The following is a 20,475-nucleotide window of genomic DNA, read 5'->3' on the forward strand; positions in this document are numbered from 1 at the left end:
GAACCAGTTGCAAAATGGAGCCTAAGATTTAAGTGAATGTAGGGCCAATGGGAATGTTGGAGTTTCTATTTGATGGAGAAATAGGTTGCTAGGGATGCCTAAACATGGTGTAACTACATTACCACCAGAAGCCCCCCATCTAAAATGAATTGTTGAGCTAAAAAGAGTGGAGAAGTAGGGATAGCTGATCAGGACAAGGAAATTCAGCAAAATGAAGAATGAAATGACCATCCCTTTAAATGTCAGTATCCCTTATTATTCTGCACCCTCCTTCGCTCAGCGGACAATGGGTTATTGTGCTCATGGAGCATTTGCAAATGTGAATGTATACATACGAGCCAAGGCTGCCAAAGAACACGATTACCCATTGATGGGGCTCCGATGTAAATAATGAAGATGTAGGTTTGTTTATCCATGCACAGCCATAAGAACCGGAGCCCTATGGGGGAAAAAAGTGCACCCCCTTGGGTCCATCCAGAGCACTTGTGCCAGGGCTTAATGCTGCAAACTGCTGTGTATTATGTGCCAGATTCTAAGCCCAGAGCTCAGCACAAGCAAACCAAGGGGCCTTCCGGAGATGCCCATGCCCTGCCCACCTATCACTGGTTACGAACAAGACATTTTCCTTGTAATGTCCCTGAATGAGTGATTTACCAACCAACTGAATAAAACAATAAAAACACAAAGTAATAAAGGTTAGATAAGCAGCATCCTTCTTAATGTGGACAGCTGTAGGAGGAGCCACCATTCCTCGCCCTCTGTATAAACATGCGCCCGTGCCAGAGTGCCATCTGAAAATGGCATTTATTGAGGTGACATCACCGGCACAGGATGATGCACTTTTTGTTCTGCCAGGGCGGTCGGTTTCCACCCCGCTCGGTGACTAAAGGGTTGCTGAGCTCGACGGTTAATATGTTACTCTCTCGGCCTCCTTCTGTGGCCATAAAATCCTAATGGGAGTTTTATAAGGATCTCTGCAAAGTGGTAGACATTAGTAAGTGCCCTGTAAATTCTCCGTCTGCTGCGCTTGACTGATGGTTCAACGGATAGGAAAGCAAATAGCTGGGGGTATTATTATAGGGAGCTGGGGAGGTAAATTGTTAAGCAAATAGACCCACCTTGTATTCATTGTAAAACTGTAAAAGTTGCCCATACGTGGTAAGATCCGCTCGTTTGGCGCCAAACGAGCAGATCATCTCCTAATATTAGGTGAGCAATATTGGGCTAATTCCATCGTTTGGCCCTACGGCCAACATCTGGGCAATTTCAGATGTCGGTCGGATAGGCCTGTCTCCTATTTATACCACTGCCTGGTTGCTAAGGTAGACAAGACCCTAGCAACCAGAAAAGCTGCTGAATTTCCAAACTGGAGAGCTAACTAAAGCTAAATAACTGAAAAAATGATATAAAATGAAAACCAATTGCAAATTTTCAAGGTGAACAACCCCATTACGGTAACTGATGAGATATTGTGATCGTTGGGCAGTCATGACAGCACTGGGTTATATGGACTGCTGGCAGCTATAGGGAGTGAATTATAAGAATAAGTAATAAGTCAATGATGGGGTAAGCAGCACCAGACAGGAAGACTGGATTGTGTGCTCGGCATTTGGGGCCCAATAGCAGTTCTTCATAGGGATGGGATCCCTCGAGCTGAGGGTTTCTCCTTCTAAGATCAAGCCTAGAACCGGTGATGTCATCCATAGCAACCAATTAGCAGTTAGATCAAAATGGTCACCTACAAGTTAGAAACTAAAAGCAAAGATTTGACTGGTTACTATGGGCAACACCACCTGTGATGTTTGCAATGGTGTTAATAAATTCGCCCCTTAGTGTTTCTGAAGGATAGTAATCAGGACATAACCACAGCTTCTCCCCCCCCAGGTTCCACCACCCACACCTACACTATGTACATGGACAAGCAGATCCAACTAAAAAAATATGGAGTCTAAGGTGAAAGTGAAATTTTGGAGCATGGCATAGTGCCAAAAAGGCTATTCCCTTTAGCCATAATTACTCATATATGTCAGTATGATCACTCCAGAACATGATCATATTAATCCCAGACATAATAGTACGGTCACAGCAGAAAATGGATTATGGACATATAAATCCCAGACATGCCAGCAAAATTGCTGCAAAACATGGATTATGGGCACTACATTAATCCCAGGCATTTCAGTAAGATCACTGCAGAAAAGGGTTATTGGGCACATTAACCCCAGAGATGCAAATAAGATCACTGCAGAAAATGTATTATGAGCATTACATTAATCCCAGACATTTCAGTAAGATCACTGCAGAAAAGGGATATTGGGCATATTAACCCCAGAGATGCCAGTAAGATCACTGCATAAAATGGGTTATGAGCTCTACATTAATCCCAGGCATTCCAGTAAAATCACTGCAGAAAATGAGTACATTAACCCCAGACATGTGAATGAGATCACTGCAGAGAATCATAGCTCTGAGTGTCTCTAGTTGGTAAGGCACTCCAGATAGGAAAGGGTTTGCTTTCTCCAGTTAGAGTACTGGCTATTTCACTGAAGAAAAACAGATTACAGTTAAAATGGCTTTCTACTCCCTATCAACCATCTTGGGCCGAAGTCTATAGGGGAAGGATATATGGCTTACTCTTGTAAGAGAACTTTCACCTGATTTTATACCAGAGTTTGGCACATATGAGGTTAATTAATAATACATTTGCTCCTAGAAGGCAAAGTTTTGTTGAAAATAATGGCTAATATTTCAGTTTGACTTGGTATCAGTATGACTGCTCCCACACAACCACAGACAGGTATTATTACCCTTTAACAAAGCTTTGGGCAAAATGCACGGAGTGAGACTGTGGGAGAAGGTTGTTGTTGTGTGCAGGGGACGGGGATTGTGTTGGCGCAGGCCGAGCCATTGCTGCTTCTGTTTGTCTCCATGAAGGAAATATGACCCCCCGACGCAACCGGTTCTTCTTCTAGCCGGTCAGACATGCAGCAACGTTATATGCCCATCTCATATGTACATGCCGCAGTCGCCAGATTTTCATTTAATGGAGAAGCATGTGCACCTAAGGGGTTAACAGACAGGTCTGGGGTTGGCTTCTGTGTCAATTTCTTCAGGCCATTTAAAAAAGAATTAAAGCCTAAAAAAGTATGTCATAGTTTGGTTTGCTGTGAGTAAACATGGGCAGGAGGCTGTTCCTGCTGAATTGTGCTTAGTACAGGGGAATCCCTATGCTGCCATAGTTGTATGGTATCTCTCTGTACAGGCTATGAGCAAACTTAGGGGGCTGTTCCTGCTGAATTGTGCTTAGTACAGGGGAATCCCTATGCTGCCATAGTTTTATGGTATCTCTCTGTACAGGCTATGGGCAAACTTAGGGGGCTGTTCCTGCTGAATTGTGCTTAGTACAGGGGAATCCCTATGTGCCATAGTTTTATGGTATCTCTCTGTACAGGCTATGAGCAAACTTAGGGGGCTGTTCCTGCTGAATTGTGCTTAGTACAGGGGAATCCCTATGCTGCCACAGTTTTATGGTATCTCTCTGTACAGGCTATGAGCAAACATAGGGGGCTGTTCCTGCTGAATTGTGCTTAGTACAGGGGAATCCCTATGCTGCCATAGTTTTATGGTATCTCTCTGTACAGGCTATGAGCAAACATAGGGGGCTGTTCCTGCTGAATTGCGCTTAGTACAAGGGAATCCCTATGTGCCATAGTTTTATGGTATCTCTCTGTACAGGCTATGAGCAAACATAGGGGGCTGTTCCTGCTGAATTGTGCTTGGGACTGGGATCACTCACTCAGAGACAGGCAAACTCGATTTACCCCTGCAGTTTATCATCAATGTCTGGTCTGGGTAATATAAAGCTACGTTGTCACCTCCTGTATAAATTCCAAGAGCCTTTATTTACCCTACTCTTACCCTTGCCCTTCTTCCTTAGGGGAGAAGCCACGTAGGGGTGGGGCAATCTGCTTGCCTCTGATTGGGTACAAGCCCCTGCCTCACACAATTGCAGACCTGGGTGGGGCAGATCCACTAGGGTTTTGTGTAAAGGGCAATTATTGACACAATTTGCCCCCAGTTGCGACCACAAGCTTCAAGCATAATGCGCCCCAATCAGAATTCCCAGCAGCTTGAAGATGGGGGGATCCCCGGTGTCAATAGGAGCACAGAAGGGGGGGACAGACACACAAGTACCTTTAATGAATGGCGTCAATGAATTCAATGACTTGTGTCCTGTGCTACTGACCTTATTTAATGCTCCGCCCCCTCACACTTAATTGGACGATACAGCAACGGGGAGTTTAAATTATATTATTATATAATTATAAATAGTAACATTTCAATATGCAATAATCCACGGTTCCTTTTATTTATAAAGCCATAAAAACACATTAACCATTTAACAGCTGCCTCGGAAATACTTCACATTTATACCAGTACCTGCCTGCATGGCAAATTAGAATTTAAAGGCAAAGTCCGACCACATGGCACCTGTAATATTATTTTTTATATCCAAAAAGCATTTTGCACAGAAGGCCATGGAGTGTGTTATTATTGGACCATTGTTCCACTGGACACACATATTTAGGGTCTTTCAGAGCAGTAGAGCAATGCCACATATATATATATATATATACAGTATACACATTTACACGTATTGTAAATTCTGTTCATATATACCTATAAGTATATTTATCTGCCTATCTAGATAGAGAGATCTCCAGACATACAGAGATAGATATATATTTAATATAGCACAACAAATATATACAGTATATTCACTAACCTGCAATGAATTTTATTTTAAAAAAATGTGAGCTGTGCTCCCTCAACCGCTCTCTTGGTGCAACCAACTGATTCATGCTGTTTGTCACTGACAGAAAGTATCAGGGACAACCTGGGGGCCCCACCACCCGCCGGACCCTCTACCGCGAGCGCAGGTGAATTAAACTTACCTTCAATGAGTCAGGGGGACCTCCAGCCCAAGGGAGTCCCCATCAGGGATTAGGTCTGGGCCGGTGGGTTTTTTCTTGGTGCCCTTCTGGCCCAGTCTGACCCTGGAAAGTATAAATCAGCCAATAAAGAGCGGCTGGACTTTCCACTGACTCATGTTTTCTATCAGGAATGAACATCACGAGTTACAGAACCAAATCAAGGACCTGGCAGGCTGAGGGAGCACAATTAATCTCTGGGTTAATCACCTATGCAAGGACAGACCCTTTTGTGCCCCCCCATACCACCCTGTGATGGAGCCAACTGGCAAGGGTCAGGCTTCATATAGTTTAGGGATATTCAGTTTCCCATGCACCTCAACCTTCCAATGGCTGGCAGTGTACCCATTCTGTGAGGCATGAAGTCAGTAGAGATAGATACAGAGGGTCACAATATTGGACAGCCATTTTGGAGCCTGGATAGTCTTTGAATAGAGCACTGATCAGACTCTTTTTTCCCAAGGATAGCCTGATATAATGGATCTTGCTACTGAATTAGGCACTGCCAGCTGAACTGAATGACCATTTGGGGCTTTTGAAAGTATCACACCTTGGCTGATGAAACTCCTATCTGTTTGAAACAGGATGGGTCAATATGTCTGTACCGATCCACTTAATCTGCTCTCCCCACACCCAGTAGAGTTGCAACCCAGTAGAGTTGCAGCCTAGCCAGCAAATGGGCAAAATTAAGGCTGACAACCCTAACTATAAAACACTCCCTTCCCTGACCCTCTCCGTACCAAATCAGTCCCTTGACAGTCATTTACCCTCCCCATGCACCCATTGCCCCACCTAGCCATCCCATTTCCCCTCCCGTGATGCCACCACCCATCCCCATGTGACATCACTGCCCGTCCCCATGTGACATCACTGCCCGCCCCCCAAACCCGAAGGCTGGTATTGCAAAGAAAAAAAATTTGGCATCCCTTACTCCCAGTAATGTCATTGGCAGACAGAAAGGGAGTCTAAACAGCTTGTTAGATAGGCTTTACAGCACCAATACAGCTAAGGTTATTGAAAGTGCTTAAAAAAAGCAATTAAAAAAAACATTATTCTTATATTTCAGACAATTATAGGAAAGATAGAAATGCTGGCTGAAGCAGTAGTGTATAAAGGGGGCCTGCCCAGAGTCCGCCGTAATGTGCATAGGGAGAATGGGTCCATATGGTGTCATGGCAACGATATACATCCAGCTGGCCAACCACAGCCCTGTGATGGTTGTTGACTTATCACCCCCGCAGGGTGGCTGAAGGATAGTTGGTGTATTACATTGATGGCATACGGATAGTCGGGCTGGCCCTACTGTGGTACAGGAGGTGGCAGTGCACTTTATAAATACACAAGCACATACCATCTCAGCTGGAGGTCGGATTCCTGCCCCACCGTCTCAGCCTTCTATCTCCTCCCATCCATATCAAAGTTCTATCGACCCCTAACATCATCGCAGTGACCCATAATGCCTCATTTCACAGAATGCTGTGTGCGTATCTCTTGTTCAAACAAAAGAAGAATTGTTGGCACTGACTCCTGAGTTCCTTCTTCAAAGTCTTCATATCATTTTTGGTTTTTTTTTTATCATAAATAAAATAGTATTTGAGTCCAAGGTATGGGCCAGAACTTCAGACTTCATTCTCCTTCCACCCACGGGCGTTGCGCCCAAACTTGTACACTAGCCGCCTCCCATCCACGCGCTCCAGGATCTCCCGTTTGTAGTAGTACCTGGCAAAATAGTGCAGAGGGTCAATAAGAAAACCAAACTTTGCAAAGGGGTTGTTGGCAGCTTAAAGAGGGGCGGGGCCTAAACCGCCCTCAGAAACTTTGGGGCCCCGTACAAGTTATTTATATGTGGACCCCATCGGGGAAAGGTGCTGGCAGCTTAAATAGGGGCGGGGTCTAAGCCGCCCTCAGGAACTCTGGAGCCCTGTACAAGTTATTTATATGTGGCCTCCATCAACACAAGTGCCAAAATTTTGGCCACGCCCCTGTGTGTGCATTATACCCTGCAATAAGCAGTTCATAGAAAGAGTTTAATTAATTAATGTGCTAAATAATGGTCAGTGGAGTTTGCCCTAAGTTTCATTTACTTTCTGCCCCCGCTCTGCGCTGCCATTGCTTGATATGAAAGTTATGTAAGTTTAGGGGCCCAATAACTAGTCAGTTGTGGGTCATAAAAATAGCAAAACTATAGTAAAAATAATGTGATAAGTCTTTTAACTGGAGGTCAGCGGAGTTTATACGTAACTTATAGTGATCCGCCAGATCCTAACCGCCCGCTCCCAACCTGAACCCTACCCGACCCAGCTTCTGCCCTGTATTTATAGACCCGTGCCCGCCCCGCAATGATGTCACAAAAGGGTCACGGGTCCCGCGTGTTGTTATGCGTGTTGTTATGCAAGTTTCTTTGCACAAGTTACATAAATTGTATAAGCGTAGGGGCCCAATGATATTGCTGTGGGGTCCAATAAGCAGTCATTCCCCTGCTGAAATGTCAGTCGGTTCATTGGGGGAAAGTAGAATTTACCTTAAGTTGTATAATTCATTGGGGGTGAGTGGAATTTGCCCCTGTTTGCCCGTTTTCTGCATTGTCTTTTGCTTGTACGCAAGTTACCTAAGTTTCTAGGCAAGTTCCGTCAGTTTCTTAAGTTTCTAGGCAAGTTCCGTCAGTTTCTTAAGTTTCTAGGCAAGTTCCGTCAGTTTCTTAAGTTTCTAGGCAAGTTCCGTCAGTTTCTTAAGTTTCTAGGCAAGTTCCGTCAGTTTCTTAAGTTTCTAGGCAAGTCCCATAGTTTCTAAGTAACTTTTGAGGAGGTTACGTAAATTGTGTAAGTTTTAATGTAACCTTATACATAAACATATGAAATTTGCATTACTACGGCGACGTGGATGGGCCACCCTTCCAAAACAGATTTTCATGGGACCCGGCACAACTATACCCTGTCTCCCCCCCCCCCCGATAGTGGGACTAGAACACACTGGCAGCCCAGAGGGTAAAGTTAAATAAAAATTGTACCACAGAACAAAATAGGTCTCTATAAAAATACTGTAATCCACATAAAACGGCCCATATGTGAGTATACTCATATAAATATACTTAGTAGTATGTGCCATTGGGCTATCCCCCTGGGATCATACAATTCACAGGGCACACAAACAAACTAAGGGCACACATACATATTAGGCTACATCAGCCAATAGTTCTGCCTTTTGCTCCCACACTACTTCCTGTTGCAGTTAGAGCTGCATTATTTCTGGTCATGTGATCTCTGAGGGAACACACAGCCCATCACAAAATGGTGGCTCAAGGGAAAAAGTATAAAAAAGGGCAATATTTACTGACATACTGTATATATCCCATTTTGGTAAGATTCTTTAATAGGCCACTTAATATTATATGAACTATCTGCTGGTTAAGGGTCCATTCTGAAGGTATAGTTTTCCTTGGTTACAACAATGAATTGCAAGATATCGCACAAACACAGCTTGTACCTCATGGCGCGACTCAGTTTCTCGTAGGTCATACTGCTGTTGTTTTTCTTCTTCCCCCAAAGCTGAGCCACCGCCTCAGATTTTAAGAAGCGGAATACCCCCTCTGAACGATCTTCCCACTTTATCAAACCAGGGTTCTTCTCTGGCGTCAGCAAAATGTCACGGATAAACTCCCATAAGTGAGTGCCACGAGGATCTATTCAAGAAATTACATAGTAAGTTAATAAATACTGTAATCGTCATTTAATAAAAGTATTATAAATTTAAAATATATGTCCCACAGTCACAGGCACCATCTCTCAATATTATACCTGCAATCTCACAGCCACTGTCCCTTCCCAGAGGCTATTATCCCCCACTGCTACTATAGGCACCATCTCTCCCTACTATACCTGCTATCCCACAGCCCCAGTCCCTTCCCAGAGGCTATTATCCCCCCACTGCTACTATAGGCACCATCTCTCCCTACTATACCTGCTATCCCACAGCCCCAGTCCCTTCCCAGAGGCTATTATCCCTCCACTGCTACTATAGGCACCATCTCTCCCTACTATACCTGCTATCCCACAGCCCCAGTCCCTTCCCAGAGGCTATTATCCCCCCACTGCTACTATAGGCACCATCTCTCCCTACTATACCTGCTATCCCACAGCCCCAGTCCCTTCCCAGAGGCTATTATCCCCCCACTGCTACTATAGGCACCATCTCTCCCTACTATACCTGCTATCCCACAGCCCCAGTCCCTTCCCAGAGGCTATTATCCCACTGCTACTATAGGCACCATCTCTCCCTACTATACCTGCTATCCCACAGCCCCAGTCCCTTCCCAGAGGCTATTATCCCCTCACTGCTACTATAGGCACCATCTCTCCCTACTATACCTGCTATCCCACAGCCCCAGTCCCTTCCCAGAGGCTATTATCCCCCCACTGCTACTATAGGCACCATCTCTCCCTACTATACCTGCTATCCCACAGCCCCAGTCCCTTCCCAGAGGCTATTATCCCCCCACTGCTACTATAGGCACCATCTCTCCCTACTATACCTGCTATCCCACAGCCCCAGTCCCTTCCCAGAGACTATTATCCCCCCACTGCTACTATAGGCACCATCTCTCCCTACTAAACCTGCTATCCCACAGCCCCAGTCCCTTCCCAGAGGCTATTATCCCACTGCTACTATAGGCACCATCTCTCCTTACTATACCTGCTATCCCACAGCCACAGTCCCTTCCCAGAGGCTATTATCCCCCCACTGATACTATAGGCACCATCTCTCCTTACTATACCTGCTATCCCACAGCCCCAGTCCCTTCCCAGAGGCTATTATCCCCCCACTGCTACTATAGGCACCATCTCTCCTTACTATACCTGCTATCCCACAGCCCCAGTCCCTTCCCAGAGGCTATTATCCCCCCACTGCTACTATAGGCACCATCTCTCCTTACTATACCTGCTATCCCACAGCCACAGTCCCTTCCCAGAGGCTATTATCCCCCCACTGCTATAATAGGCACCATCTCTCCCTACTATACCATCTATCCCACAGTCACAGTCCCTTCCCAGAGGTTATTATCCCCCCACTGCTACTATAGGCACCATCTCTCCCTACTATACCTGCTATCCCACAGCCCCAGTCCCTTCCCAGAGACTATTATCCCCCCACTGCTACTATAGGCACCATCTCTCCCTACTAAACCTGCTATCCCACAGCCCCAGTCCCTTCCCAGAGGCTATTATCCCACTGCTACTATAGGCACCATCTCTCCTTACTATACCTGCTATCCCACAGCCACAGTCCCTTCCCAGAGGCTATTATCCCCCCACTGATACTATAGGCACCATCTCTCCTTACTATACCTGCTATCCCACAGCCCAGTCCCTTCCCAGAGGCTATTATCCCCCCACTGCTACTATAGGCACCATCTCTCCTTACTATACCTGCTATCCCACAGCCCCAGTCCCTTCCCAGAGGCTATTATCCCCCCACTGCTACTATAGGCACCATCTCTCCTTACTATACCTGCTATCCCACAGCCCCAGTCCCTTCCCAGAGGCTATTATCCCCCCACTGCTACTATAGGCACCATCTCTCCCTACTATACCTGCTATCCCACAGCTCCAGTCCCTTCCCAGAGGCTATTATCCCCCCACTGCTACTATAGGCACCATCTCTCCCTACTATACCTGCTATCCCACAGCCCCAGTCCCTTCCCAGAGGCTATTATCCCCCCACTGCTACTATAGGCACCATCTCTCCCTACTATACCTGCTATCCCACAGCCCCAGTCCCTTCCCAGAGGCTATTATCCCCCCACTGCTACTATAGGCACCATCTCTCCCTACTATACCTGCTATCCCACAGCCCCAGTCCCTTCCCAGAGACTATTATCCCCCCACTGCTACTATAGGCACCATCTCTCCCTACTAAACCTGCTATCCCACAGCCCCAGTCCCTTCCCAGAGGCTATTATCCCACTGCTACTATAGGCACCATCTCTCCTTACTATACCTGCTATCCCACAGCCACAGTCCCTTCCCAGAGGCTATTATCCCCCCACTGATACTATAGGCACCATCTCTCCTTACTATACCTGCTATCCCACAGCCCCAGTCCCTTCCCAGAGGCTATTATCCCCCCACTGATACTATAGGCACCATCTCTCCTTACTATACCTGCTATCCCACAGCCCCAGTCCCTTCCCAGAGGCTATTATCCCCCCACTGCTACTATAGGCACCATCTCTCCTTACTATACCTGCTATCCCACAGCCCCAGTCCCTTCCCAGAGGCTATTATCCCCCCACTGCTACTATAGGCACCATCTCTCCTTACTATACCTGCTATCCCACAGCCCCAGTCCCTTCCCAGAGGCTATTATCCCCCCACTGCTATAATAGGCACCATCTCTCCCTACTATACCATCTATCCCACAGTCACAGTCCCTTCCCAGAGGCTATTATCCCCCCACTGCTACTATAGGCACCATCTCTCCCTACTATACCTGCTATCCCACAGCCCCAGTCCCTTCCCAGAGGCTATTATCCCCCCACTGCTACTATAGGCACCATCTCTCCCTACTATACCATCTATCCCACAGTCACAGTCCCTTCCCAGAGGTTATTATCCCCCCGCTGCTACTATAGGCACCATCTCTCCCTACTAAACCTGCTATCCCACAGCCCCAGTCCCTTCCCAGAGGCTATTATCCCACTGCTACTATAGGCACCATCTCTCCTTACTATACCTGCTATCCCACAGCCACAGTCCCTTCCCAGAGGCTATTATCCCCCCACTGCTACTATAGGCACCATCTCTCCCTACTATACCTGCTATCCCACAGCCCCAGTCCCTTCCCAGAGGCTATTATCCCCCCACTGCTACTATAGGCACCATCTCTCCCTACTATACCTGCTATCCCACAGCCCCAGTCCCTTCCCAGAGGCTATTATCCCCCCACTGCTACTATAGGCACCATCTCTCCCTACTATACCTGCTATCCCACAGCCCCAGTCCCTTCCCAGAGACTATTATCCCCCCACTGCTACTATAGGCACCATCTCTCCCTACTAAACCTGCTATCCCACAGCCCCAGTCCCTTCCCAGAGGCTATTATCCCACTGCTACTATAGGCACCATCTCTCCTTACTATACCTGCTATCCCACAGCCACAGTCCCTTCCCAGAGGCTATTATCCCCCCACTGCTACTATAGGCACCATCTCTCCCTACTATACCTGCTATCCCACAGCCCCAGTCCCTTCCCAGAGGCTATTATCCCACTGCTACTATAGGCACCATCTCTCCCTACTATACCTGCTATCCCACAGCCCCAGTCCCTTCCCAGAGGCTATTATCCCCCCACTGCTACTATAGGCACCATCTCTCCCTACTATACCTGCTATCCCACAGCCCCAGTCCCTTCCCAGAGGCTATTATCCCCCCACTGCTACTATAGGCACCATCTCTCCCTACTATACCTGCTATCCCACAGCCACAGTCCCTTCCCAGAGGCTATTATCCCCCCACTGCTACTGTAGGCACCATCTCTCCCTACTATACCTGCTATCCCACAGCCCCAGTCCCTTCCCAGGGGCTATTATCCCCCCACTGCTACTATAGGCACCATCTCTCCCTACTATACCTGCTATCCCACAGCCCCAGTCCCTTCCCAGAGGCTATTATCCCCCCACTGCTACTATAGGCACCATCTCTCCCTACTATACCTGCTATCCCACAGCCCCAGTCCCTTCCCAGAGGCTATTATCCCCCCACTGCTACTGTAGGCACCATCTCTACCTACTATACCTGCTATCCCACAGCCCAAAAGTCCCTGTGTGATTGCCAATCAAACTGCAAAATTCAATCCCAGAATTACTGGTTTGTGACTAGAAATAGTAGTTGGTATATATCATTCACTACAATTATAAAGATAGCTAGTACAGATATGAAGGCCGAAGTGACACAGAAGGACCTCTGATCTTTCTGATATGTGACATAGCTGTACTGACGGAAGCAGGAAATATTTTATGTATTTATGGTTCTATGGAGTAACCTGGGACTTTATTATATCTTTACCTATTTCCTCAAGATCAATGAAACTATAAATAGCAAAGAAAGTTAAAACAGCAACAGTTGACGTGTGCCCAGTTTAATAATTCAAGGTAATTAGAGGCCATGTTTTTATGTAGTTGGGACCTCGTTAAGGGCTAAGGAGACTCCAAAAAAATGTTAGACAGTAAGAAAGGGGGTAGAATCCAGAGAGACTGAACCTCTACTGAGGCAAGTTACTAACCCTGTGGCCTGGGTAGGTGCCCATCTTCCATAAATATCCCACCATCCCATGATATTCTCTTGTAGGATGGCATGACGGGCCACAAATACCCACAGGTTCTATTATCCCCATCAGTAGCCTGGCCTCTTAGCAATGGATGGACACCATAATTTACCAGTTCCAAAATAATGGTTTAATGCCACAGCGCAATATAAACCAAGTGACAAAATGACTGTTGTTGAATCGGTTCCAAAGTTCAGTTTATTCCATTCATTAAATGTGCGTCCCCCTCCCACGCATCCTGCACTATAGATAAGGGCTCCACTATTTACCTTTTTTGGCATATTAACAATCACTTACTGTGTTTCTTGGTGCTGGGTTTCTGAGGATGTTCATGAACCTTTTTCCCGTCGGGCTCTGTATAGACTAAAGGACAAATAAAGCCATTGTTATTCAGTGGCTCGCCCATGCCAGGGATGGTGTAACAGAGACTGTGGAAAGTTCCATACAGCAAGGGTCAACTGAGGTCTAATGGAGGCATCAATGTTTACAAAGTCTAGCTCATACAATATTGTATATAGGGATAATATACCCCCTAATGTAAATGATAAGGATATTAGCAGTCACTGAGGGGTTCTGTGCCCATATAAAGGCACAAGGCTACAGACTGAGTTATACAGGGAACTCTGAGTATCACTCATGTATTATAAGGGATAATGTACCCCCTACTGTAAATGATAAGGATATTAGCAGTCACTGAGGGGTTCTGTGCCCATATAAAGGCACAAGGCTGCAGGCTGAGTTATACAGGGAACTCTGAGTATCACTCATGTATTATAAGGGATAATGTACCCCCTACTGTAAATGATAAGGATATTAGCAGTCACTGAGGGGTTCTGTGCCCATATAAAGGCACAAGGCTGCAGGCTGAGTTATACAGGGAACTCTGAGTATCACTCATGTATTATAAGGGATAATGTACCCCCCTACTGTAAATGATAAGGATATTAGCAGTCACTGAGGGGTTCTGTGCCCATATAAAGGCACAAGGCTGCAGGCTGAGTTATACAGGGAACTCTGAGTATCACTCATGTATTATAAGGGATAATGTACCCCCTACTGTTAATGATAAGGATATTAGCAGTCACTGAGGGGTTCTGTGCCCATATAAAGGCACAAGGCTACAGGCTGAGTTATACAGGGAACTCTGAGTATCACTCATGAATTATAAGGGATAATGTACCCCCTACTGTAAATGATAAGGATATTAGCAGTCACTGAGGGGTTCTGTGCCCATATAAAGGCACAAGGCTGCAGGCTGAGTTATACAGGGAACTCTGAGTATCACTCATGTATTATAAGGGATAATGTACCCCCTACTGTTAATGATAAGGATATTAGCAGTCACTGAGGGGTTCTGTGCCCATATAAAGGCACAAGGCTGCAGGCTGAGTTATACAGGGAACTCTGAGTATCACTCATGTATTATAAGGGATAATGTACCCCCTACTGTAAATGATAAGGATATTAGCAGTCACTGAGGGGTTCTGTGCCCCCCATATAAAGGCACAAGGCTGCAGGCTGAGTTATACAGGGAACTCTGAGTATCACTCATGTATTATAAGGGATAATGTACCCCCTACTGTAAATGATAAGGATATTAGCAGTCACTGAGGGGTTCTGTGCCCATATAAAGGCACAAGGCTGCAGGCTGAGTTATACAGGGAACTCTGAGTATCACTCATGTATTATAAGGGATAATGTACCCCCTACTGTAAATGATAAGGATATTAGCAGTCACTGAGGGGTTCTGTGCCCCCCATATAAAGGCACAAGGCTGCAGGCTGAGTTATACAGGGAACTCTGAGTATCACTCATGTATTATAAGGGATAATGTACCCCCTACTGTAAATGATAAGGATATTAGCAGTCACTGAGGGGTTCTGTGCCCATATAAAGGCACAAGGCTGCAGGCTGAGTTATACAGGGAACTCTGAGTATCACTCATGTATTATAAGGGATAATGTACCCCCTACTGTAAATGATAAGGATATTAGCAGTCACTGAGGGGTTCTGTGCCCATATAAAGGCACAAGGCTGCAGGCTGAGTTATACAGGGAACACATTCCTTGTTTGAAAGGACATCAGCCCCATTTATAGATTCCTGCAGAAGGACATACTTACCCATGGTGTAAGGGCTGGAGGAAGGCAGAGGGTGCTGATTCCGGCAGAATGGTTTACTCTCATACATTTCTATAACATAAGAAATAGAACATAGAAAGATCTTTATGTGAAGTTGGCCAAGGCATAACCAGAAGCGTATGGGCCCCAGTGCAGAGTTTCGTGTCCAACTGACCTCCAGCTTCTTAATACCACCCTCTCCATCCACTGATCATCCACCTGTAGTTTGTGCAATGACCCCTACTAACTGTATGTTCTTTGCCATGGTGCTTGCTCAGGTCCTGAGGTCCCAAGTTGGTCGTGCTTAGCCTCACATTTGCCAATTTCCAATTGAACTGTAATCATTTGTTCCTGTATTAAATGGCTGATTAGAATGTGACATCACTACCCCAACTTTGACCGGACCAAGCCGAAAGCCAGGCTGACCAGTGTCCCCCTACTGGGTTAATATATGGAGTTCATCAAGTTGCACCTCTGCATACGGTGACCAATCAGTTAAATCTTTACAATGTAAGATTTTTCCCCAATTGCTAACCTAATAGTCATCTGTGTTGCCAAATCATGGAAACCCTACAATGGAACCAGAATATGTGTCATACATACCATCATAGCTGTTGTCATAAAAATATCCTTCATCCTTCCATGGTGGCATCGAAGAAGGCTCTGAAAATAAAACAAAGCAGGTAAATGGCATCTCTTAAATATAATAATGAGCCTGGGAAATGATTGTGTTTTACTGAAATAATAATAATACTATTAACCCAAGGCAGTGGTTTCAGGTCCAAGACCCTGGTTATGGTCCAGAATGTGGTTAGAGCCCCATGATTTGCCTTACACCTTACTTTGATGGAAGCTGGGCTTCCTGTGGTATCTAGGGGTGCAAATAGACATTCACCCCCAATCTTACCTTAAATGGTCTTCAGGTTGGACCCCCTGCCACTGCTCTGGGCAGTCCAGGGTGAAGCCAACCCTACTGGTTGGAAACCAATGATCGAAGGCTCTATTTTATAGAATGGATGTTACATGGAATGAAAACAGGAATAACTGTAAATGTAAGTTTAACCTGTAAGGGGGGGATAGCTCCCAGCATCCTCTGCAATGTGAGGCTTGACTTCCAGCTACTTATCAAGGTGAATAGACATATTTCCATATGTAGGTAGCCTTGGTTAATCTCATTTGTAAGTATGTAAATATATTTTGCTGTGTGCTTTGTGCTGATCACATACTCTGTGTTTCCACTTTCTACATTTACCTGTTTGTTCAGTTTTTATGACAACATTGAATGACTGCAGCATCTGGCTTCCACACTGACCTGCAGGGAACACAATCATTGAAAACAGTTAATGCAAAGAAAATTTTTCCAAAGAGCATCAGTGTCAATTATACTGTATATATATATATATAATATTATACAGGTATATATAATATTCTTACTGGACACAAGCCTTGTTAATGGAGTGTCCTAATGTTCTTATTGGATACAAGTTGGCCTAGTCTTGTGAATGTTCTTACTGGACACAAGCTGGCCTTGTTAATGGAGCGTTCTAATGTTCTTATTGGATAGAAGTTGGCCTAGTCTTGTGAATGTTCTTACTGGACACAAGCTGGCCTTGTTAATGGAGTGTCCTAATGTTCTTTTTGGATACAAGTTGGCCTAGTCTTGTGAATGTTCTTACTGGACACAAGCTGGCCTTCTTAATGGAGTGTTCTAATGTTCTTATTGGATAGAAGTTGGCCTAGTCTTGTGAATGTTCTTATAAGACACAAGCTGACCTTGCCAATGGAGTGTCCTAATGTTCTTATTGGATACAAGTTGGCCTAGTCTTGTGAATGTTCTTACTGGACACAAGCTGGCCTTGTTAATGGAGCGTTCTAATGTTCTTATTGGATAGAAGTTGGCCTAGTCTTGTGAATGTTCTTACTGGACACAAGCTGGCCTTGTTAATGGAGTGTCCTAATGTTCTTATTGGATACAAGTTGGCCTAGTCTTGTGAATGTTCTTACTGGACACAAGCTGACCTTGCCAATGGATTGTCCTAATGTTCTTATTGGATACAAGTTTGCCTAGTCTTGTGAATGTTCTTACTGGACACAAGCTGACCTTGCCAATGGAGTGTCCTAATGTTCTTATTGGATACAAGTTGGCCTAGTCTTGTGAATGTTCTTATAAGACACAAGCTGACCTTGCCAATGGAGTGTTCTAATGTTCTTATTGGATACAAGTTGGCCTAGTCTTGTGAATGTTTTTACTGGACACAAGCTGGCCTTGCCAATGGAGTGTTCTAATGTTCTTATTGGATACAAGTTGGCCTAGTCGTGTGAATGTTCTTATGTTCTCATTGGACAGAAGCTGACCTTGCCAATGGAGTGTTCTAATGTTCTTATTGGATACAAGTTGGCCTAGTCTTGTGAATGTTCTTATTGGACACAAGCTGACCTTGCCAATGGAGTGTCCTAATGTTCTTATTGGATACAAGTTGGTCTAGTCTTGTGAATGTTCTTATTGGACACAAGCTGACCTTGCCAATGGAGTGTTCTGATGTTCTTATTGGATACAAGTTGGCCTAGTCTTGTGAATGTTCTTATTGGACACAAGCTGACCTTGCCAATGGAGTGTTCTAATGTTCTTATTGGATACAAGTTGGCCTAGTCTTGTGAATGTTTTTACTGGACACAAGCTGGCCTTGCCAATGGAGTGTTCTAATGTTCTTATTGGATACAAGTTGGCCTAGTCGTGTGAATGTTCTTATGTTCTCATTGGACAGAAGCTGACCTTGCCAATGGAGTGTTCTAATGTTCTTATTGGATACAAGTTGGCCTAGTCTTGTGAATGTTCTTATTGGACACAAGCTGACCTTGCCAATGGAGTGTCCTAATGTTCTTATTGGATACAAGTTGGTCTAGTCTTGTGAATGTTCTTATTGGACACAAGCTGACCTTGCCAATGGAGTGTTCTGATGTTCTTATTGGATACAAGTTGGCCTAGTCTTCTGAATGTTCTTATGTTCTTATTAGACACAAACTGACCTTGCCAATGGAGTGTTCTGATGTTCTTATTGGATACAAGTTGGCCTAGTCTTGTGAATGTTCTTATTGGACACAAGATGAACTTACCAATGGAGTGTTCTAATGTTCTTATTGGATACAAGTTGGCCTAGTCTTGGGAATGTTCTTATTGGACACAAGCTGACTTTGCCAATGGAGTGTTCTAATGTTCTTATTGGATACAAGTTGGCCTAGTCTTGTGAATGGTCTTATGTTCTCATTGGACAGAAGCTGACCTTGCCAATGGAGTGTCCTAATGTTCTTTTTGGATACAAGTTGGTGTAATCAATGTAAGCTCTAACTCGCCCCAGGTTGGTCTAGTCCTTTGAAAGTTCTAATGCTTTGATTGGATACATTCTGGTTGGACCCTTTATAAATTAAACAACATGCATATAGGAGTCCTATTAAAGCTGAACTGCATCTGATGTAATAAAACAGTTCAAGGCTATTAAATCTATTAAGACTGCTAGAGGCAAACCAGTAAGTTTCATGATGAAAAAAATATAGCTTGGCCCAACATGTTCCTAATTTGGATACTTGAGTATTTGTTACATTTTAATTCTGCCAAGGAGGAAGTAGAGAGGTAGTCATGCCAGGGTGTGTGCCTTAACTCTCATAAATACGGAAATGAGGGATTTTGTCTCTTTAAGTAAATTATTTATATTCAAACATAGTCATTTTTTCAATTTCTATTGAATTTGTGCAGAGACCTGAAGATTTTGGAGATGTTGCCACTGAAGTAGAACATGTATGTTGGCTATACACACACCGACAATTCTCTGTCAGCAATGAATCGTTCAGTATATTGATATATTAATGATATATTGACGACATATTAAATGGTGAATCATTAAAAAGGCAGGAACCAATCAGGAGCATCATCGTTTGCCACTAATGTTCTATCATTATCATCGAATTGACTCCAATATGCCAATAGAAGTTATGTTTGCTCTTTGAGCCCAACCAACTTAAAAGGTTGAACCTGGCCAATCAATGCGATAAGCAATATCCATACAATGAGAATAGCCATTGCAGATATTTATTGGACATATGTGTCCCAAAAATCCTAGAAAAATGTAATAATATCTGTACATGTATGGCTTTAGAGCCTAATTTACAAATGAAAGAATTTTCTTAATTTCTATATTTTCCTAACTTCTAGAATTTATTAAATGTGAAGGAAAGTCATTTTGGCATTTTACTGGCAATAGATTCGCCACATTAGTGCCACCTAGTACTCTATATTTATTCTGCAGAAAGCTTTACCATACCTGAGTAAACAGCCCTAGAACTCCCTCTGTTTGTTTAAGATAGCAGCTGCCATTTTAAGTATCCTCTTGCTGCAGCTCTAGCTGTTATAATTCAGATTACACATTCCTAAGGGCCGTGGCAGAAGGGGAGATTAGTCGCCGCGTGACAAATCTCCCTTGTCACGGGCGACTAATCTCCCCGAAATGCCATCCCACCAGCTAGAATGTAAATCGCTGGTGGGATGGCATGCGTGGCGCCAAAATCTCCAAAGTTTCCTCTCAAGGCAACTTCGGCGATTTTGGCAAATTGCCATCCCACCGGCAATTTACATTCTAGCGGGTGGGATGGCATTTCGGGGAAATTAGCCGCCCGTGACAAGGGAGATTTGTCACAGGCAACTAATCTCCTCATCTGTCACGGCCCTAAGGGAAGGGGGAGTGAGTTTTATGAATTCTTATGGGAGCAGGAGAAGGGAGAGAGGAGAGAACTGTGCAGACTCTGGCCCAGGGAATGAAGGATTTTTCTGAGAGAGGAAGTCAGACACAGAAAAACATGTTTACAAAAAAAGGAGACAAGAAATCCTGTGTTTCTTTTTGATAGAGGACTCAGTGCAGCTTTACTTTGAATGAACGAATAATTCTGATTCTGATTCTGGAGGAAAAACAGTTAACAACTTCAACCCTAGAAATCCAGTGGGAATTCCCAGCTACGCACCTTTACCTGCTTGCAATAAGCTTTAAAATTGGGAGATA

General features: G+C 44.7%; 1 protein-coding gene across 1 annotated transcript in view; it reads right to left on the reverse strand.

The window, feature by feature from the left end:
- Positions 1-4,337: 4,337 nt before the first annotated feature.
- Positions 4,338-20,475, reverse strand: part of ehf (ETS homologous factor) — a 34,679-nt gene continuing 18,541 nt past the window's right edge. The window contains exons 4-9 of the mRNA XM_002937289.5: positions 16,680-16,739; positions 16,031-16,090; positions 15,431-15,499; positions 13,607-13,672; positions 8,475-8,670; positions 4,338-6,710 (exon numbers count right to left, since the gene is read on the reverse strand). Of these exons, the coding sequence (XP_002937335.2) occupies positions 6,611-6,710; positions 8,475-8,670; positions 13,607-13,672; positions 15,431-15,499; positions 16,031-16,090; positions 16,680-16,739 (551 nt within the window). The 3' untranslated portion in view covers positions 4,338-6,610. The remainder of the gene's footprint in view (positions 6,711-8,474; positions 8,671-13,606; positions 13,673-15,430; positions 15,500-16,030; positions 16,091-16,679; positions 16,740-20,475) is intronic.

Source organism: Xenopus tropicalis, chromosome 4 (genome assembly GCF_000004195.4).
Source record: "Xenopus tropicalis strain Nigerian chromosome 4, UCB_Xtro_10.0, whole genome shotgun sequence".
NCBI classification, from domain to species: domain Eukaryota; kingdom Metazoa; phylum Chordata; class Amphibia; order Anura; family Pipidae; genus Xenopus; species Xenopus tropicalis.